Raw genomic sequence first — 18,633 nt, forward strand, 5'->3', positions numbered from 1 at the left:
GGACCAACCACTATGGTAGTTGTGGTGGTGAACCGATTGTCCCAGACGTGAGTATAAACGGTACAGTGATGGTTGCAGTGCACAAAAGGTGAAACAGGAAAACAAAACTGTGCTATTAAAAATGGCTAACAAGATGCAATAAATTTTATTCTTGCGTTATCTTGATGCCACTTTAAAAACAGTGCATAAACAGATTTAGCAAATAACTGTCAGATTGACGGTCTACATGTTTCGGCTTGCGGACATTAGAGTCCAAGCTCTCATCAGGACCATGTTGACGCTACTGCACAGGAGTGTAAGAAAAATTGCAAAAAAATGTTTTTATATATATCAACCAAGTCGGTAATCAATACAACCTGATCAGTCCTGTGTGTCCCAGTTGAACAATTACAGGAAAAAAGAAACCTGGTGAAAATCAAACAAAAGAACTCAACTTAATCTCACATAAAATCAGTGTTAGATACAGAACTGTTGTTGATGGCGATGTGTTCGCAACAAACTGTTATAATACTCATTGATGTATTCACATAGCGATAATTTAATCGACATTTAACACGTGCACTTACCCAGAAAGCTGTGGGTACGCACCTCGCCTCGCCTGGCATCCGCTCAGGACCTGAGGCACCGCTCTACAAATGGAAATTTCAAGCAAACATACTGTAATAATATTCCCCAGTGGACACAGTGAGTCAAATACAAAGGGGATAAGGGAATTGTTAAAAGAGTTGCTGGACATATGTTAGAGCATAGCAGAGTCACCGTCTAAAAACAAGGGGAAGGAATTGAAAGAAATCCTTCATGTAATATATCGTAATTTATGGCAAGCATGCATAGGAACAGGTACGTATTCATGACCCATGTATACTGAACGTATCTTCCTAGCCATATCAAATCGAGGGAGGAGGGTACCTAATGCCAGAAGAAAATATGTTACCACTCATTGTTCTCGTTAGCGTACTCCGGAAGCGTACTGTAAAGAGCAGGAACGTCCTGTTCACTATTAGAGGGGAGAAAGGGGAGTGTGGAGAGCCCCTGTACTGATTTGTGATGGTAACAGTACGTAATGCGGAAGCTATCACCGAGGCATGAAGGAGCGGCACAAAAAGGAAAAGATGTACACGCCAATGGTGGTGTATATAGAACGTCAGAGGTTCCAAGCGTTGCACACGGTCACGTGTGTTAAAGTGTAGCTGGGAAACGTAGTCTTTGCTTATGAACCGATTGTTATCAATGGCAAGCAGACATTTAGACAGAAGTTTTTAATAAAAAGTTTATCACAGATAAAGTGTCTTCCGCTTGTCACCTTATTTGCCTCTCCTAAAGAACGTATACAGAGTGAAGGAGTGACTTATGTCTCTTATCATTAATTAGAAGATCTCATATATCCAATTGTCATTAATATTTTGACATCTATTGTGTGTAAGCCAATAGCACTTTGTATGTTATCTGTACATCATACTCTTGGTTTCACAGGTGCTCAACCTTTGTTTGTATCACATTGATGTCTGACTATATGCCTGTTCTCTCAAAACTAATGCAATATTTTGAAATGAAAAAAAAAAGAAACTCATTATTTTTCCTGTTCAGTTTTAGAAAGTTGGGTGAGATCCAGCTCTGGATTCCTTGCAGACACGCCTCAAGCCATCATGTAGAACTGGCAGATTTAGGATCCAGTTTGATCAGGAGCTGTTGTCGGAGTAAAGAGAGTGTTGAATGCTAAAGAAGCCAGTTAACCCAGTCAGTAGCTTGATATACAGGTTAAACAGAATGGTTGATAGGTCTGAGCATCCTCATCTCTGTTGGTGAAATGAAGGAAAATAAATTGACTGTGTGATTCTTCAGAAAGGAAGAAAACAACTGGGGAGCTGGCCCTTCCTGCTAGCGGTGCCAAGACAGTCATTGAGGATGGAATGGGTGACACTGTATAGATCTCTGTAGAAAGATGAAGCCGTTTGAAGGGCACTTTCCCACCTTCATCACTTCAGGTCCAAAGCTCCCCTGAAGTTGCCACTAGTGCAGATTCCATATTGTGGTGACCACCACATACCGAGGTCCCAATTGTGAGGTTCACGGTGGTGGTGCGGCAAACGCCACACTAGCGGTCCGACCGTAGTATTTTGAGTTTGTCAGTGGGATCGGCACAACCACCGGGGATCATGGACTCGGTGGTGGCGCAGCTGTCAGAGACCACAATATGCTGGCAGTGCTGATGCGGGACTGGCAAGCATATTACAAGTTGCGGGCCGAGACCCTTTCAATGGCGGCGAGCCCACACATGAAAATGGTAGTAGTGAGGCAACTCAGGGGGCCGGCCCTTTGAGGGCCCATGGTAGCCTCTGTGTACGAGGGGGCATACAGGGGAGCACATTTTGTGCTTCCTGCATGTTTGCACCCCCAGTTCCTGCACAGGAAAAAATGCACGACATGGTGCATTTTCTTCCTGTGCAGGAATGTGCTGTAGTGCTCCCACGGCACTGCCTTTCTATGGATCTCCTTTGAGCCTAAGGAAGGCACCACCGTGGGACTGCCTGCCTGGATTACAACTCTTAATCCAGCGGGTGGACTGACTATGGGTTTGGTGGTCTTGGAAGGAGGCACTGGCGTGGCGGCCCGCTCCAAGACCGCTAAACTCGTAATCAGGTCCTGAGTATTCTTATTATTTCCAAAAGATTAAGGTGGTGTGATTTTGAAAGAATAACTGAAACTTTTTTTTTTTAATTTTTTTTTTTTAAAACCTTTATTTACACATCGAATATTGACAGTCATGGGCCTACAACCGCCCGGGCCGGCCGCTAATGTAGAGAAAACAACAATACAGCAGTTTAGAAGAGCCGACGCGAACCGCACACCTGACGGCTGCAGCCGCCCACAACTGAACATAGTATTTCAGAAAGGTTTCTTATAAACTTTTTACAAATAAAACAACAAAAAGAAACTTACACCAGGCAAAAGAACTCTATTAACAGGGACTTGCTCTCTCATGGGCGGGGGACAACAGCGACAACGAAGCCAATTACACATGTATTTGCGTGAAAAGGGGCACGGGGGGCAGGAAGAGGCTCGGTCATCCCTCCCGCAAAGCGACCAGGAACATCAAAGTCAAGGGGACATCGTTACGTCTGGTGCGACCACCAAGGGGGGGGGTGCATATACCCCCCCGATAGGAATTCCAGGGACCCCACATCTTACTCCATGCCCTAGGCTCGCCTCTGGCCACATAAACCGTCTTCTCTCGGAACATGCACCAATCCATGTTTTCTTTCCATTTCGTAACTGTGGGGGGCCCGCCGGACCCCCAGAGCTGCGCAATGTCCCTTTTAGCGATCATGTTGCCCAAAGTCACCCAACGTTCTTGTGCCACATTGCAGTCAGTCGGTTCCCACACATTCAACACACATCGCCGAGCCTCAGGGAGCAGCGCCACACCCGTAACCTCCTCCATCACTGCATGTACACCAGTCCAGAAACGTATCACCTTCGGGCACTCCCACAGAATATGAAGAAAAGTACCAAGCAAGCCACAACCGCGCCGACATAAACCATCACTTGTGTAACCCATGTGAAGCAAGCGGGGACCGGTGACATAGACCCTATGTAGTATCTTCAACTGCACAAATCGAAGGCGGGCCGGTATAGCGACCTCCCTCGGTGAGGCTACGGCCGTGACCCAGTCCTCGTCATCCAGCTCTAGGCCATCAGCGACCCAGACCTCTCGCAAATGTGTGAGAAGGTCCGCTCGAGTATTAATCAGTTTTTTGTAGATCAGGGAAATAGTACTGTCTGGCAGGTAACCATCAAGCAGACGATCTTCCAACGGGGAGGCCTCGGGGATAACTGCAGGATTCGGGAAAGCTGAGAGTAACGCATGGCGCATCTGCGCATAACGAAAGAACTCCCTATCGCTCAGCTTATATTCCGTCTGAAGAGCTTCAAACGATTTAAAAGCGCCCTTCGTCCAAAGATCCCCCACACGACTAATTCCGATCAAGTCCCACTTCTCAAAGCCTTTCGAACGCCATAAACCTCCCAACGCGTCCGACGCATACAGTGGAGTCGCACGAGACAGACGGCCCGTCCATCCCGTAGCAGCGGTGGCACAACGCCAGGCGCGCACCGCATTTTTCGTAGGACCGGTCAATTTAGTACTTCCCTTCGTAGAATAAAGCGCCCTATTGAAATCTCTGCCCGGCAACAGTAGCTTATCCATCTCGTACGCGGGGTTCACCGCAGGGCCGTATGTCCCATGATTCACCGCCACCAACTGGGACGCCCAGTAATATCGTCTAATATCAGGGAGAGCTATGCCACCGTCGTACCACGGTAGGGTCAATTTAGCGAGAGCAATGCGCGGTCTCCCATCCCAAACTAACTGCCTCTGTAAGCTCTCTACCTCACTAAAATATCGGGCGGGCACCACGTCCAGCGTATTCTGCAATGCATACAGAAAGCGTGGAAGAGACATCATTTTGAATAAGGCTGCCCGGCCAAGCGGTGATAGCGGGAGCTTACGCCAACGAGCTACTTCGGCCCGCAGCCGCTGGAGCGGGGGCAACAGATTCAGAGCATAACGGACCGCCGGATCGAGGGATACGTGGATACCTAGATATTTGAATCCAGAATGTGAAATCTGAATTGGACAGCCACGCGGGAGGAGAGGGGGGTCGCCAACCAGCACATAAACACAGAATTTCACCCAATTAATGACAAGCCCTGAATTGCGACCAAAGGAGTTCAATACATCAAATAAGACTATCAACGATTTCCGCGGAGAGGTGAGATAGAGCAAAATATCATCTGCGTAGAGTGACACGCGATCCTCAAACGTCGGTGTCCACCGAATACCCACCATGGAGGGTTCCCACCGGAGCCACGCCGCCAGGGGCTCCAACGCAAGAGCAAAAAGAAGCGGGGACAGGGGGCAACCCTGCCGCGTGCCCCTGCCAAGCAAAAAGGGGGCAGAAACTCTACCATTCACCACCACCTGCGCCAGTGGTTCCACGTATAACAACTTCACCCATCCGATGAATCCAGGTCTAAAACCAAACCTAGCCAGCGCCGCCCAGAGATATGACCATTCCAGCGTGTCAAACGCCATCGTGGCGTCAAGAGACGCCAAAATGGCAGGCTCCCGAATAGAGTCAACTCTCGCGAGGACTCCATGGAGGCGCCGCAGGTTCAGCGCGGTGTTGCGGTGCGGAATAAAACCAGACTGGTCCGGGTGTACCAGGTCACCGATGACTTTAATCAGACGATTAGCGAGCACTTTAGCGAGAATCTTGGGTTCAGCGTTTAGAAGGGAGATGGGCCTATAAGACGCACAGCAATCACGCGGTTTGCCCTCTTTATGGAGCACCACAATGGTCGCTAGACGTTGATCACGCGGCAGGGCGCCGGCCTCTCGGGATGCAATAAACATCTCGCGGAGATGAGGTGCCAACCTATCTGGACGAAGCTTGTAGAGCTCGATCGGAAGGCCGTTGGGGCCGAGAGCCTTTCCTGAACGGACCGAGCGAATCGCCGATGCTATCTCATCGTTTGTAAGCGCCGCGTCCAGCAGGGCTTTATCATCGACCGAAAGGCACGGCAATGCAATATCTCGCAGCAATTGACGAGAGTCGTCTTCTGGCCTCTCCGAAACCGGAGAGTAGACGTCCCGCAAATGGTCCGCAAAGCAGCTCACAATCTCCCCCGGGTCCGTAACACTCACACCATCCGCACGCACAATCACCGGGACCACCCGACTCGCTCGCTCTCTCTTCTCCAGCCATGCAATCAACCTTCCAGCCTTGTCGCCAACATCATACAAGCGCCCCTGTTGCTCCCTACTAGCGAGCTTGGCAGCATCCGTAACCAACGCCCTGTAATCCGCTTGTTTCAGGCAAAGGGCATGGAGTTTGTCACGCGTGACCCCTCGCCCGAGATCTTCTTCCAAGTCAGTTATGTCCGACTCCAGGCGTACCACCTCCTCAGTTTTACGCCTCTTAGCATGGGAGATCAAGGACAGGGCCTGCCCACGGATGACCACCTTGAAAGCCTCCCACAACGTTACGGCCGATGAGACGGAACCTTGATTTTCCTCAAAATAACGGTCCAGAGACTTAACCAAAAGGGCACGAGTCGTGGGGTCATGCAAATACCAGGGATTAATCGGGGCCACCCTCCCCTCTACCCCCATGGCCACATCTAAGTGGAGCAGGACCGGGGAATGATCAGAGATGCCACGGGCCAGATGTCTGACCTCCCCGATCATTTGGGCTTGGGCGGCCGGCATCAGCTTATAGTCCAATCTAGATAAGGAGATAGTGTCGATAAAGCCACCCAGCCAGGAATGCGCCCCGGGGAGGTCTCTGGGAGGGTGCCGATCCTCTCTAACCGACACCACAGAATTGAAGTCACCACCCACCAGCAAGAGGCCCTCCGGGAGCCCAAGCAGCAACCCTCCCAAGTCCGCAAAGGTAGTGGTTTGCAACCCCGGGGGGACATAAACTGAAACCAAACACAAAGTCAGTCCTTCCCACCGGCCCACCAACACCACGTAGCGCCCCAGGTCGTCATGTATCACCTCATCAATTTCCAGCGGGAGAGAGGATCGAACCAAAATGCCCACCCCTCTGGAGCCGGTAGTAAAACCAGAGTGGGCCACCAAACGGTAGCCCTTTCTATTCATAGCATGGCATGAGTGTCCCTCCAAATGCGTCTCCTGCAACAGAACCACATTAGGAGAGAGACGTTTCAGATACTGTAGCACCACCCCTCGCTTCAATCGGTCCCCCAAACCATTGACATTCCATGTTAAAATGCGCAACCCCCTACCCCCCATTTCCACTGCAACGGACACCCCACCCACGTTGAGAGTTAAAAACAGCACACTGATTGCCTGGTATAAAACGAACACCACACAAAAACAACACCCCTACCGCCACCCCCCCAACTCCCGCTACACACCCCCCCACCCTGCACCCCTGCACAGGACCATTAAGCCACCCCAACTCGCAGTGTGCCTGTCGCCCCCCCATAAACCTACTCTACGGAAAGAAAGAAGGAAAAACCCCCCCCGAGGAGGACGAATCTCACCAGATACCCCGCGGCCCCCCCATGATGAAGGAAGGGTAATGCAGTCCTAGAAAAGAAAAACCCCAGTACATCAAACCCAAGTCGGGGGTGAACGCAAGATCGTCAAGGAACCACAAGTCATTCGTTCACCCCTGGTCCGCTGATCCACCACCCTCATCCGCAGCTCGTTCCTCCCCGCTGTGCCGATGGTGCAAAGTGTCAAGCCAATCCTCAACCGCCTCGGGCCGGTCAAAAAAATGAGTCCGTTCTTCCAGTTCAATACGTAGCTTGGCCGGGAAAAGCATAGAGTACTTCAAGCCCATGTCCCTCAGCCGCCGCTTGACAGTCATAAAGCCCATTCGCTGTTTCTGCACCGATTGTGTAAAGTCAGGATAGAAACTGATATCCGCATTGTCATATTTCGTCGGGCCATGCACACGGGAGGCCTGCAGGATTGCGTCACGGTCCCGAAAGTTGAATATCCTGGCAATGATAGGTCGTGGTGGGGCCCCAGGCCTCGGCCGGCCCCCCGGAACTCTGTGTGCCCGCTCCACCGTAAAGAAGTTGCTGAGGCCTTTCGGCGCTAGTTTGGTCAGGATCAGATCTTCCACAAAGAGATCGACCGGCCCATCCTCCGACCTCTCCGGTACACCGATGATGCGTACATTATTCCGCCGGGCCCTGCTTTCAAAATCCTCCAGTCTCTTAGCAGAGAGGTCGCTGAGGGCCCGCAAACTACGGATCTCCGTCTGCAATTCAGAGACATCCGTCTTGAGGCCTGATGACGTGAGATCGAGCGATTTGACCTTCTCACTAGTTTTTGACAGATCTGCCTTAAGTAAGTTGATATCGATCAACACGGTGTCAAGCTTGTGGGCCAGCGAGTCGAATTGCTGGCCGACCGAGGCCTTCATGGCGTCGATGGCACCCATGACATCTTGTAGTGACAATTCCGTCGAGGGTGACGGGCCCTCCTTGGCTGCATCTGAAAGCCCACTCGATCCGGGAGATCCCTTCTGCTGGGCGTAGCGGTCCATGTTGTTAGCTTGCACGTAGCTACCCCTCCGGGGAGCTCTAGACTTGTGCTTGTCACCGTCCAGCCGGGTCGTCATCACTCAGCAGGGAGAGCAGATCTAGTATACCTGTGAGGTGCAGCAATCACCCTGGGGAGTCCACCTGACTGATGGACAGCCCCCTTTATCAATGCCACTCGGTCGCTACAGATCGGTCCCAACGCAGAGCGACTGCGAGCGCCCGCCACCAGACTCGTAGAGGAAAGTCAAAAGCGAAAGTGAAACCAGGGGGGGACGGGCCCGCCCAAGACCCCAGAGCCGTTGTTGTTCGATTGGAGCTCGGGGACAGTGCCAACCCAAGTCCGGGGTGGCGCCACGGTACAGGCCTCTCTCTGGAGTACAGGATAAGTCGAGTTCCCAAAGTCCGATTTAAGTTCCGAAAACGGGAATCACCTCCGCTTCGGTTCACCAGGAATATTCCTTCAAATTAACAGGATTACAGCCAGGATAGATGTGGGAGGCCGCGAGGGTCCCGGGAGCCCTGTGCCTACGCGTCCATCTTGGTTGCGCGCTAGGCTCCTCCCCCCATAACTGAAACTTTTAATGCTTCATTATGTGTTTAAATGCCTTTAGTAGGCTCTCACACTTAGGTTGGTCTGGTCCAAGACAAGTTCACTTTTGTGTAATCCTCATATTCTGAGTACCAGGGGAATCTAGGGGCATTTTATCAAGCATGGCGTTAAAATTATCGCCGCTTTAGCGGCAGAAAACTGCCGCTAAAGCGGCGATAATGGACTTGATAATATGCCCTTGAGAATTCCAATAGAAGCCCATGTTGACACCAGAACATGGGCTTCTATGGGAATTCTCTGCGGCATATTATCAAGCCCATTATCGCCGCTTTAGCGGCAGTTTTCTGCCACTAAAGCGGCGATAATTTTAACGCTGTTTCTTGATAATATGCCCCCAAGTGACTTGAGTGATTCCCAGTTGGGGGGCAAATCGGAAATTACGCTTGAATCAGGATCCAGAGTTTTGGTGTAGTTTCAACACATCTACCGTTGTTGATGGGTGTGCTCTTCCATGGAAAAATAATCATAAAGTGGCAAATATGCAGGACTGTGGTACACTAATTCTGCATCTTATACCTATATCTGGGAAAGGGTCAGAAATAAGACACTCAGTATATTCAGTAGAATGCGGTTTTGCCGACCGTGCTCAGGAGAGTATTTGTAATATGATAATACACTATCGACTATGCAAGGCCAAAGAAAAGTTGCTTGTCGCAGCTGTACTGGCATTAAGTGTTTGTGGCCCTTTTAGGTTCCGAATTTATAGCTTTAAACATTTGATCTCACACCCAACAGTAGGATATTTTTTGTGTGATTGACGCCAACTGACGATTCCTGAGATTAAACTCTCATTACACCTGTAACAAGAATGATGCTTGCAAACAGTGGTAATGCAAAATGATGCCACCCCCTACAGAATGTGATGAGGGCCCCCGAGTTTTCTATATTTTGGCCTTGGGCTGAATGGGTTGAAGGGTTATGGGCCAAGATGGTTTGGGCCTCTCTGTGCCACAGGGGCCAGATTTACACCTGAAAGCCTTTTTTCTTATTCACAGAGTAGCCAGAAAATTAAAATACCTTCCACTTAGAACAAAAGCTCTCATGGCCCTAAGAAAGCAAAGCAAGTCATTGCACCCCTCCCTAGAAGAGGTTGCTTGATTCTTCCATCCAAGTTTCTATACATTCATCCTTCCATCCTTTAGTCCACCCGTTGATATCCATCATTTCACCTGTAAATTCTGTAATCTATTCTGTCTTTGATCCAACATTCTGTCTGTCACTATTTTGTTCATCTCTCTGCCTATCCATATCTATGCATCTTAAAACCTCTCCATCTATCCTTTCACTCATCATCCGTCCCCTTTCATCATCCATAACCCGGTATTTGTAAAGCGCAAACAAATCGCCCCTAAGGGTCTCAAGGCACTGGGGGCCATCGAGGAGATTAAGCGAGCTGTTGCCCAGAGTCACACGGTGCTGGGCAGGGCTGCCGCTGGCCCCGGGGATTGAACCATGAGCACCGTGCTCCGATGTCAGCCGCCCTGGCTGCTGCGCCACACCTTTCTCCACCCATCTTTCCATTCAATCATCCATCCTTTTGCTCATCCATGCACCATTTCTTTTTTTTAACAACAGATTTTATTGATTTTCCATAATACCAGATGGGCGAAGCCCAGCAAGCAAAGTGCATTTGAAATACATTCTGCAAGGTCTCTAGGTACTGTACATTACCCACCCCTAAGGTCTGCGGAACATCAGACCAAAGAGAACGCCCCACCCACCGCCCCCCAAGCGCACACCACACATACTTTAGAAACATTATATGCACATATCGTAGAGATTCCTGTCTACGTCTTTGTTGCACCAACACTTTAAACTGGTACATTGCTCACTACCACCCGTTCTATAGGGTCCCGGGTGGCTGGCTGCGCCATCAATGACAAATCAATACCCCTGTACTTGGCCCACCTTGCCCAGATCTTCCCATGCTTCTGTGAGCAACCCCTCGCCTGGAACACAGCAACCTCCGCCGACATGCACCTATCCATGGCTGTTTTCCAGGTAGTTATACTGGGCGGGTACGTATCTTTCCAATGTTGTGCTATGTCCCTCTCAGATAATGTGAGACCAAGAAACAGTAAGTGTCTTTTATACATGTTCCCCGATGTCTTCTGTGCTATGTAAAAGCTTCAGTCTGGGGTCCGTCGGCATATCCCATGCCAGAACGCGCCCCATGCAAGTCAGCACACCAGACCAGAAGAGCTGCAACACCCCGCAACTCCACACCGAGTGAAGGAACGACCCCTCGTCTGTGCCACAACGGAGACAGATGGGGGACTGAAAGGCCCCCGTCTTCCAGAGGCGAAGACGCGTGTAATATATCCAATGGAGATATTTAAATTGGATTAATCTGTATCTGGTAGAGACTGCAGTGCCCCTGGGGCTAGCCAGCACCTCAGCTCAGTCATCGTCTGTCAGGTCGGGCAGGTTTGCCTCCCACGCCGCCCGGGTGCGGTGAATAGTTGTCTTGGAGTGTGTAGTGAGAGTTTGATAAATTTGCCGGATTGTGTGGGCCCTTGGATCCCCCATCAACAGATGACCTTCCAGCGGGTGGAACTCGGGTAATGACTCAAGATGCCATATCAGTGGGATCAATGCGTGACGGAGCTGCAGATAGCGATGAAACTGTGATTTGTGAAGGTTAAAGTCCGCCTGCAGCCTTTGAAAGGATTTAAGAGTGGTCCCCTGCATAATGTCTCCGAGAGTGGAGATCCCGATATCATCCCATCTGTGAAACCCCACCAATGCCACGACGGGCCGGAGGTGTATTCCCTGCCAGAGAGGAGTGGCACCAGTCAGCGTACCCCACCAACCCATGGACCGAACCACCCGCCTCCAGGTCTGAATAACTGTCAGGCAGGCCTGGGAAAGCACCTCCAGGGCCGAGCAACTATATAAAAGATGAAGCAGCGGGGTACCTGCCATGGCGAGCCGCTCCACGGCGTAGGCCGGGTCTGTCTGGGACCCATAGATTCAAAGAAAGGGAAAAGCGGACGATTATTTATCCAGGTCCAGCATACAGGTCCGTTGATAGAACTATAACAAAAATGGTATGCAGTTCCTAATGTGCAAGCAGGCGGAGTGTGTTAAGAAATTAGCTCTATTGAGAGTAAGTATTAGAATGAAGGAGGGGAGAAGAAACTTCTCCTTGTTGGAAAAAGACCTTCATACACCCAGCCAGCTAGGTGTCATGCTTCATCATCGGGTCTGCAATCCTTAATTGCGTCTGTCAAGTGGTCCACTTGACAGACGCAATTAACCGACATCCTTAGAGTTGAGATTAGCGTTGTTTTGTCTTATTATTTTTAATTAGGGTAGGGGCCACGTTCATTAAAATTTTCTGAGTGGACCTTCTCCCCTATTTTTAATTTTCCCTACACATCACTATCACCTACACTATTTTAGGGCCCTTACACGCACTTCACCCACCGGCTTCTGGAAAAAAGATCTCCGCCAGGAAGGCCCCATCTCGGGTGCCGATCGGGGATTGCAGCGCCGCCCCGATAAGGAGCAGTCCCGATGATGAAGCATGACACCTAGCTGGCTGGGTGTGTGAGGGTCTTTTTCCAACAAGGAGAAGTTTCTTCTCCCCTCCTTCATTCTAATACTTACTCTCAATAGAGCTCATTTCTTAACACACTCCGCCTGCTTGCACATTAGGAACTGCATACCATGTTTGTTATAGTTCTGTCTGGGAACCATACCACCATTCGTTGATCACCAAAAGGTGCGAAGTCCAGCAGTACGCGCGGACGTCAGCTGCTGCTATAGCACCGCAATACGTAGACTGAATGTATGTTGCGAGCGCCATGCGGACCACACCCCCTTGCCAGAGGAACCTATTCAGTAGTGCATTTATTTGTAGAAACCACGATGGGGGGATAAGGTACAGATAGTTCTGGAGCCTGTAGAGCAGGTGCGGCAGAGACACCAGTTTAAAAATTGCTGACCTGATCCATGCACCATTTCACTCATCGATCCATCCACCCTTTCACTCTATCCATCTGCCCGTTCAATCACTCATCCATCTATCCACCCTTTCATCCAGCCATCCATCCTTTCTCTCATCCATCCGCCCTTCGACCCATTCATCATCCATCCATCTATCCTTTCATCTAGCCACCATCTACCCTCCCTTTCACTCATCCATCCATTCATTCACTCATCCATCCTTACAAATATCCTTCCACTCTTCTATCCATCCATCCATCCATCATTTCACTTATCCAGCCTTTCACTCTGTCCATCCATCCACCCTATCACTCGTCCATTCATCCAGCCTTCCATCCATCAATCCATCTACTCATCGATCCATCCATCCATCCTTTCTCTCATCCTCATCCATCACCCCTTTCACTCATCCATACTAACATCTATCATTCTTCATCCATTTCATTCATCTGTCCTTACATCCATTCTTTCACTTATTCATCCATGCATCAATTCAGCCACCTTTTCACTCACATATCCATCCATCCTTTCACTCACCCATCCATCCTTTCAGACACTCATCCATTCATTCCCCCTTTCACTCATCCATCCATCCTCCTTCCCACTAATTCATCCTTACATCCATCCTTTTCTCATTCATCTATGCATCTATCCATCCACCCTTTCTTTCACCCATCCATCCACTCTTTCACTCATCCATCCATCCATTCACCCTTTGACTTATCCACCCTTACATCTATCCTTTTATTCATCATCCATCCATCCTTTCACTCATCCATCCACACTTTCAACCTGCCCATCCCCCCAGCCTTTCACTCCATCCACCCATTTACCCTTTCATGATCATCCATGCTTTCACTCACTCTTCATTCCATCCACCAATCCATCCTCTCTCATCATCCATCCTCCCTTTCACTCCTCCATCCTGCCTTTCACTCATCCATCCTTACATCCTCTCCCTCACGTCACCCACTCTTTAATTTTAAGCCTTCATCAAGAACCCCACCCCTGCTGTATGTGCTAAAGCGGGTGGGGGGAGCTGGGGGTGGAAGGGTTACGACGCCACTGCTGAAGAGCCACAGAGCATGGAGAGTCATAAACTGGTCTGTAGAAACTAGCGCTTCATCATCCTGGTCACTCTTAAAATGTTTTACGTTTTTTGGTTTTTTTTTTTTAAAGAGCTGTTATAGTCGAATTTGATGGATATGTTGTTTATACAACATCATAACAAGATGGCATCATAGAAACACAAGAACATTTTCGAGTCCAGTGCCTTTGGGGGTTTTGGTGGTGGGTGTTGAAATTTGGAGATGTGTTTTTCTTTCCTTCTTTCTTCTTTCATATGTTCCTTTATGTCTTTCTCTTTGAAAACAATTAAAAACAATGGCTCCACGAATGCATTGAGAGCTTTAGGAGACAAGATAGGATGAAATTGTTGGAAATGTTAACATGGTGCTATAATCCGTGTATATTCTGGGAGAACTGATTTATTCTGTTCCTTCACTTCTGCAGTTTAAACAAGATGGAACAGAAATGGCCAAGTTGGTGTCCTGGACACATAAATACAATCACGGATTTCCCATATGGATGGGAAATGTCTTCGCAACTTTGGTCATCAATCACCCTGAATATGCTAAAGTTGTCTTTGGCAGAGGAGGTGGGTAATCATAGATTTACTCTTTTTTCACATTAGGAAAATCTTGGAGTTAGACTTTGTATTTTGTATTTGTCCTTTTTATTGTTGGTTAACTGTTTGGATCTTCACACTTTCCATGCATCAACTTCTGTCGCCATGGCATCCTGTTTGGAGGAAGAGATCTTAGTTGATGCCATCCTCCATCACAGTGACCAGACCTTTGAAAGCCCATAGCTAAAGGACCTGAGCGCACATTGAATTGCCTGATTTTATCTGTTCACACTTCATAAACAGAGGGGGCGGTGGGCGTGGCAAAAGAGACTGAAGCACTACGAAATGAGCAATCACTGGCAAAGCCAATAAGCTGAGTTCCATTTTAATTATAAGCCAGACTCATTGACGTTGCTTTTGCTGATTCTTGTTTTTGCTAGAAAAGGGGGAAAGTTAATCTTGGCACTTACTTTTAAACATGTGTCCTGTAGTCACTTACTTCTTAAACAGCTGTTCATGTGATATTCTACAAAGAAAATTAACAAAAAATGACACAGGAAACTAAAACCCATGAAGCATAATAGCCTGTGATTCTGCAGTCTTAGAGAGTAACAGCCTGTGATACTGCAGTCTTAGAGAGTAACAGCCTGTGATTCTGCAGTCTTAGAGAGTAACAGCCTGTGATACTGCAGTCTTAGAGAGTAACAGCCTGTGATTCTGCAGTCTTAGAGAGTAACAGTCTGTGAATCTGCAGTCTTAGAGAGTAACAGCCTGTGATTCTGCAGTCTTAGAGAGTAACAGTCTGTGATTCTGCAGTCTTAGAGAGTAACAGCCTGTGATTCTGCAGTCTTAGAGAGTAACAGCCTGTGATACTGCTGTCTTAGAGAGTAACAGCCTGTGATTCTGCAGTCTTAGAGAGTAACAGCCTGTGATACTGCAGTCTTGTGCTGCTCACTGTTGGGACACAGAGTAACAGACCGTGATACTGCTGTCTTGCAGTGGCAGCTGACTGCTTTATAAAGTGGTGGGGCGATCAGACTGCTACTCCAGGAATGGCCTTAGACGCAAACACAAAGCTTTCAATAATGGTCTGTTATAAACAGTGGGGCAGATCTACAAGGAAGTGCCGCAGCGTGGCACCGCAAGCCCTTTGGCTGCGCCACGCTGCAGCACTTCTGGAGCACAGGAATACGACATATATACAATAATATGTCGCATTCCTGCGCTCTCACCTGCGCTGGCGCACAAACTGCAGCCATGCGCTGGCACAGGCACCCTTGCACCATGGTGTAAGGATGCCTGCGTCGTTGGGAGATTGTTTTTGTGCAGGAAGGGGCACATGAAAACATTTCTCCTCGTTGCGCCTCGCTACGGCACCTCTAGGGTGGCGTAGCATTCAGACGCATCTCCAGATTTACAATTTCTCGTAAATCTGGAGATGTGTCTTGTTCCATGGGTGTTGCATGGAATAACCTACAGCAACACCCATGGAACGCCCCTTCAACGCAAAGTGCTGCATGTGACGGGGCCATATTTACAAGGAGAGAAAAAGTCACGCAGAGTGGCTTTTCCTGTCCTTGTAAATATGGAGGAGCCCCCTGCGCCACCAGTACGTCACGAAAAATGGACGTACAGGTGGCGCTGGGGGCTTGTAAATCTGCCCCAGTGTTTGTAATGGGCCATGATTCTGGAGTTGAGGCTTAAGGCAGTGCCAGTTTCTCACACTGAGTGGCATTGTGTGAAAATAAATAAACCAGTACACTAAATGAAAAGAAAAAGAAAACATACTTACCTACTCCAGTCCTCTCATGTCCCGCGGTTCGGTAGCAAGGGGTCTTTGAGCCAACACCTCTAAGCAGTCCTAGTGCTGCTCTTATGCTCTTAATCAGCAAGAGAGCAGCACCAGGATTGGTTGGAGCTGGACTGTGCTATCTCTTCACCCAGCTGTTTAAGGTGGAGAGGTTTAAATTGAGCATGCCAGGCGGGCCGTCGCAAGACAGCAGGCCAAAATGACATATGCACTTTAAACTTTAGATGTGCATAATTTCTCATCCATGGCTGCCAGGACTCTGGCCTCACCCCAACACTTGGCTTGGTCTGGCCAGCTGCATTGAAAAATTAAATGGTAATAAAATCATTTTATTGCCGTTTTATTTTTTCATGTTAACTGCACTGGCAGCAGGGTGGGGAACTCCCCTCCATCCTTATGGAGCCACTGCCGCTTGCTGCTCGCTCTCGAGACACCGAGTAACAGCCAATGATTCTGCTGTCTTGTGCTGCTCACTTTCGAGACACTGAGTAACAGCCCGAGATTCTGTAGTCTTGTGCTGCTCACTGTCCGGACACCTAGTAACAGCCTGTGATACTGCAGTCTTGTGCTGCTCTCGGTCTGGACATAGAGTAACACCATGTGATACTGCAGCCTTGTGCTGCTTACTGTCGGGACAGAGAGTAACAGCATGTGATACTGCAGTCTTGTGCTGCTCGCTGTCGGGACACAGAGTAACAGACCGTGATACTGCTATCTAGTCTTGCTCACTGTCGGGACAGAGAGTAACAGCATGTGATACTGCAGTCTTGTACTGCTCACTGTCGGGACAGAGAGTAACAGCATGTGATACTGGAGTCTTGTGCTGCTCGCTGTCGGGACACAGAGTAACAGACCGTGATACTGCTATCTAGTCTTGCTCACTGTCAGGACAGAGAGTAACAGCATGTGATACTGCAGTCTTGTACTGCTCACTGTCGGGACAGAGAGTAACAGCATGTGATGCTGGAGTCTTGTGCTGCTCGCTGTCGGGACACAGAGTAACAGACTGTGATACTGCAGTCTTGTGCTGCTCGCGGTCTGGACACAGAGTAACAGACCGTGATACTGCTGTCTTGTGCTGCTCACTGTCGGGACAGAGAGTAACACCATGTGATACTGCAGTCTTGTGCTGCTTACTGTCGGGACAGAGAGTAACAGCATGTGATACTGCAGTCTTGTGCTGCTCGCTGTTGGGACACCGAGTAACAGCATGTGATACTGCAGTCTTGTGCTGCTCGCTGTTGGGACACCGAGCAACAGTCCGTGATACTGCTATCTAGTCTTGCTCACTGTCGGGACAGAGAGTAACAGCATGTGATACTGCAGTCTTGTGCTGCTCACTGTCGGGACAGAGAGTAACAGCATGTGATACTGGAGTCTTTTGCTGCTCGCTGTCGGGACACAGAGTAACAGACCGTGATACTGCTGTCTTGTGCTGCTTGCTGTCGGGACCTGTGATACTGCAGGCTTTTTGCTGGTCACGGCTGGGACACCTAGACCCAGGCCCTGATGCTGCCAACTTGTGCTGATGGATCTGCACTTAATCTTGTGCCATAAACAACACATTGTTTTGATATGGGAATAAACATTCTCCTCAAGCCCATTTGTTCAGTAATGGAGAACTGGTAGATTTGCTGTGCCTTGCATTCTCATTAAACCAATCATCCTGCGCTGCAACAATACAAGTTCAGAACAATGAAGATATGACCCCGAAGATGTTGCTTTCTACTTGCACTTAAAGGGGGAGCTTTTATGTGCAAATGACAATAATATTTAATAATCTTTTGTGTGGAGGTTTTTGTGGGCAGCTTTTGCACTGTCTACATGGCTGCTTTTAATACTCGCTGCACTGGGTGTGTATTAAGTCAGGGGAGGCTACTTGCCCTAGGATCCTTCATAGATCCACCCGCAGGCCTACCTCGGACTTATCCATGCCGAGAATAAATCACAACCCCATGACCTTGAAACATCAGGCTCATGGCTGCCAACCATGAAGATGTTTTGTCGGCGGAAAAGCAGGAAGTGCTTGGATTTTGAAAATTTGATGAGCAGGACTGGGATTTGTCTGGCTGATTTAGAATTCAGTGTGCCAGCATTCCCTCCTCTTCGAGTCCACTATTTTGGGCCTAAAGCAAGGTAATGGGGACAGAATTTCAAGCATGAGGCACTCAGCCTCACAATTAATCTGTTTGCCGAAGTGGTCTGAGGCAGGTGGGGTACCGCCGTCAGCACTCCCTGAAATCCTGGTATCATTGAGCATTCCTGGCTGTTATTCTTTAGGATCAGCGGGCGGAGACAGCGTGCATAGGGGAGTAGCCTCAGGGCTCACCCTCAGGGCCTTTTGGCTAAGATCAAGGGCCACATATGCGACCGTTTCATTTTGCAACTCGCAACTTGCGAGTCACTAAACGCAATGCACAACAGTGTCTTAGACACTCGCAAAGGACCTGCCTCATTAATATTCATGAGGCAGGTTGCAATTTGCGACCCATTGGAAATGGCCGGCACTCACAGGGAAGATGGCCTGCTGGGGGTCAGCAGATCATC

General features: G+C 49.1%; 1 protein-coding gene across 1 annotated transcript in view; it reads left to right on the forward strand.

The window, feature by feature from the left end:
* The window catches only part of LOC146835031 (cytochrome P450 4B1-like), a 268,573-nt gene that overhangs the window by 107,573 nt on the left and 142,367 nt on the right, over window positions 1-18,633 (forward strand). The window contains exon 2 of the mRNA XM_085602692.1: window positions 14,162-14,306. Within this exon, the coding sequence (XP_085458818.1) occupies window positions 14,162-14,306 (145 nt within the window). The remainder of the gene's footprint in view (window positions 1-14,161; window positions 14,307-18,633) is intronic.

This window comes from Triturus cristatus, chromosome 4_2, assembly GCF_964204655.1.
Source record: "Triturus cristatus chromosome 4_2, aTriCri1.1, whole genome shotgun sequence".
Lineage (NCBI taxonomy): Eukaryota > Metazoa > Chordata > Amphibia > Caudata > Salamandridae > Triturus > Triturus cristatus.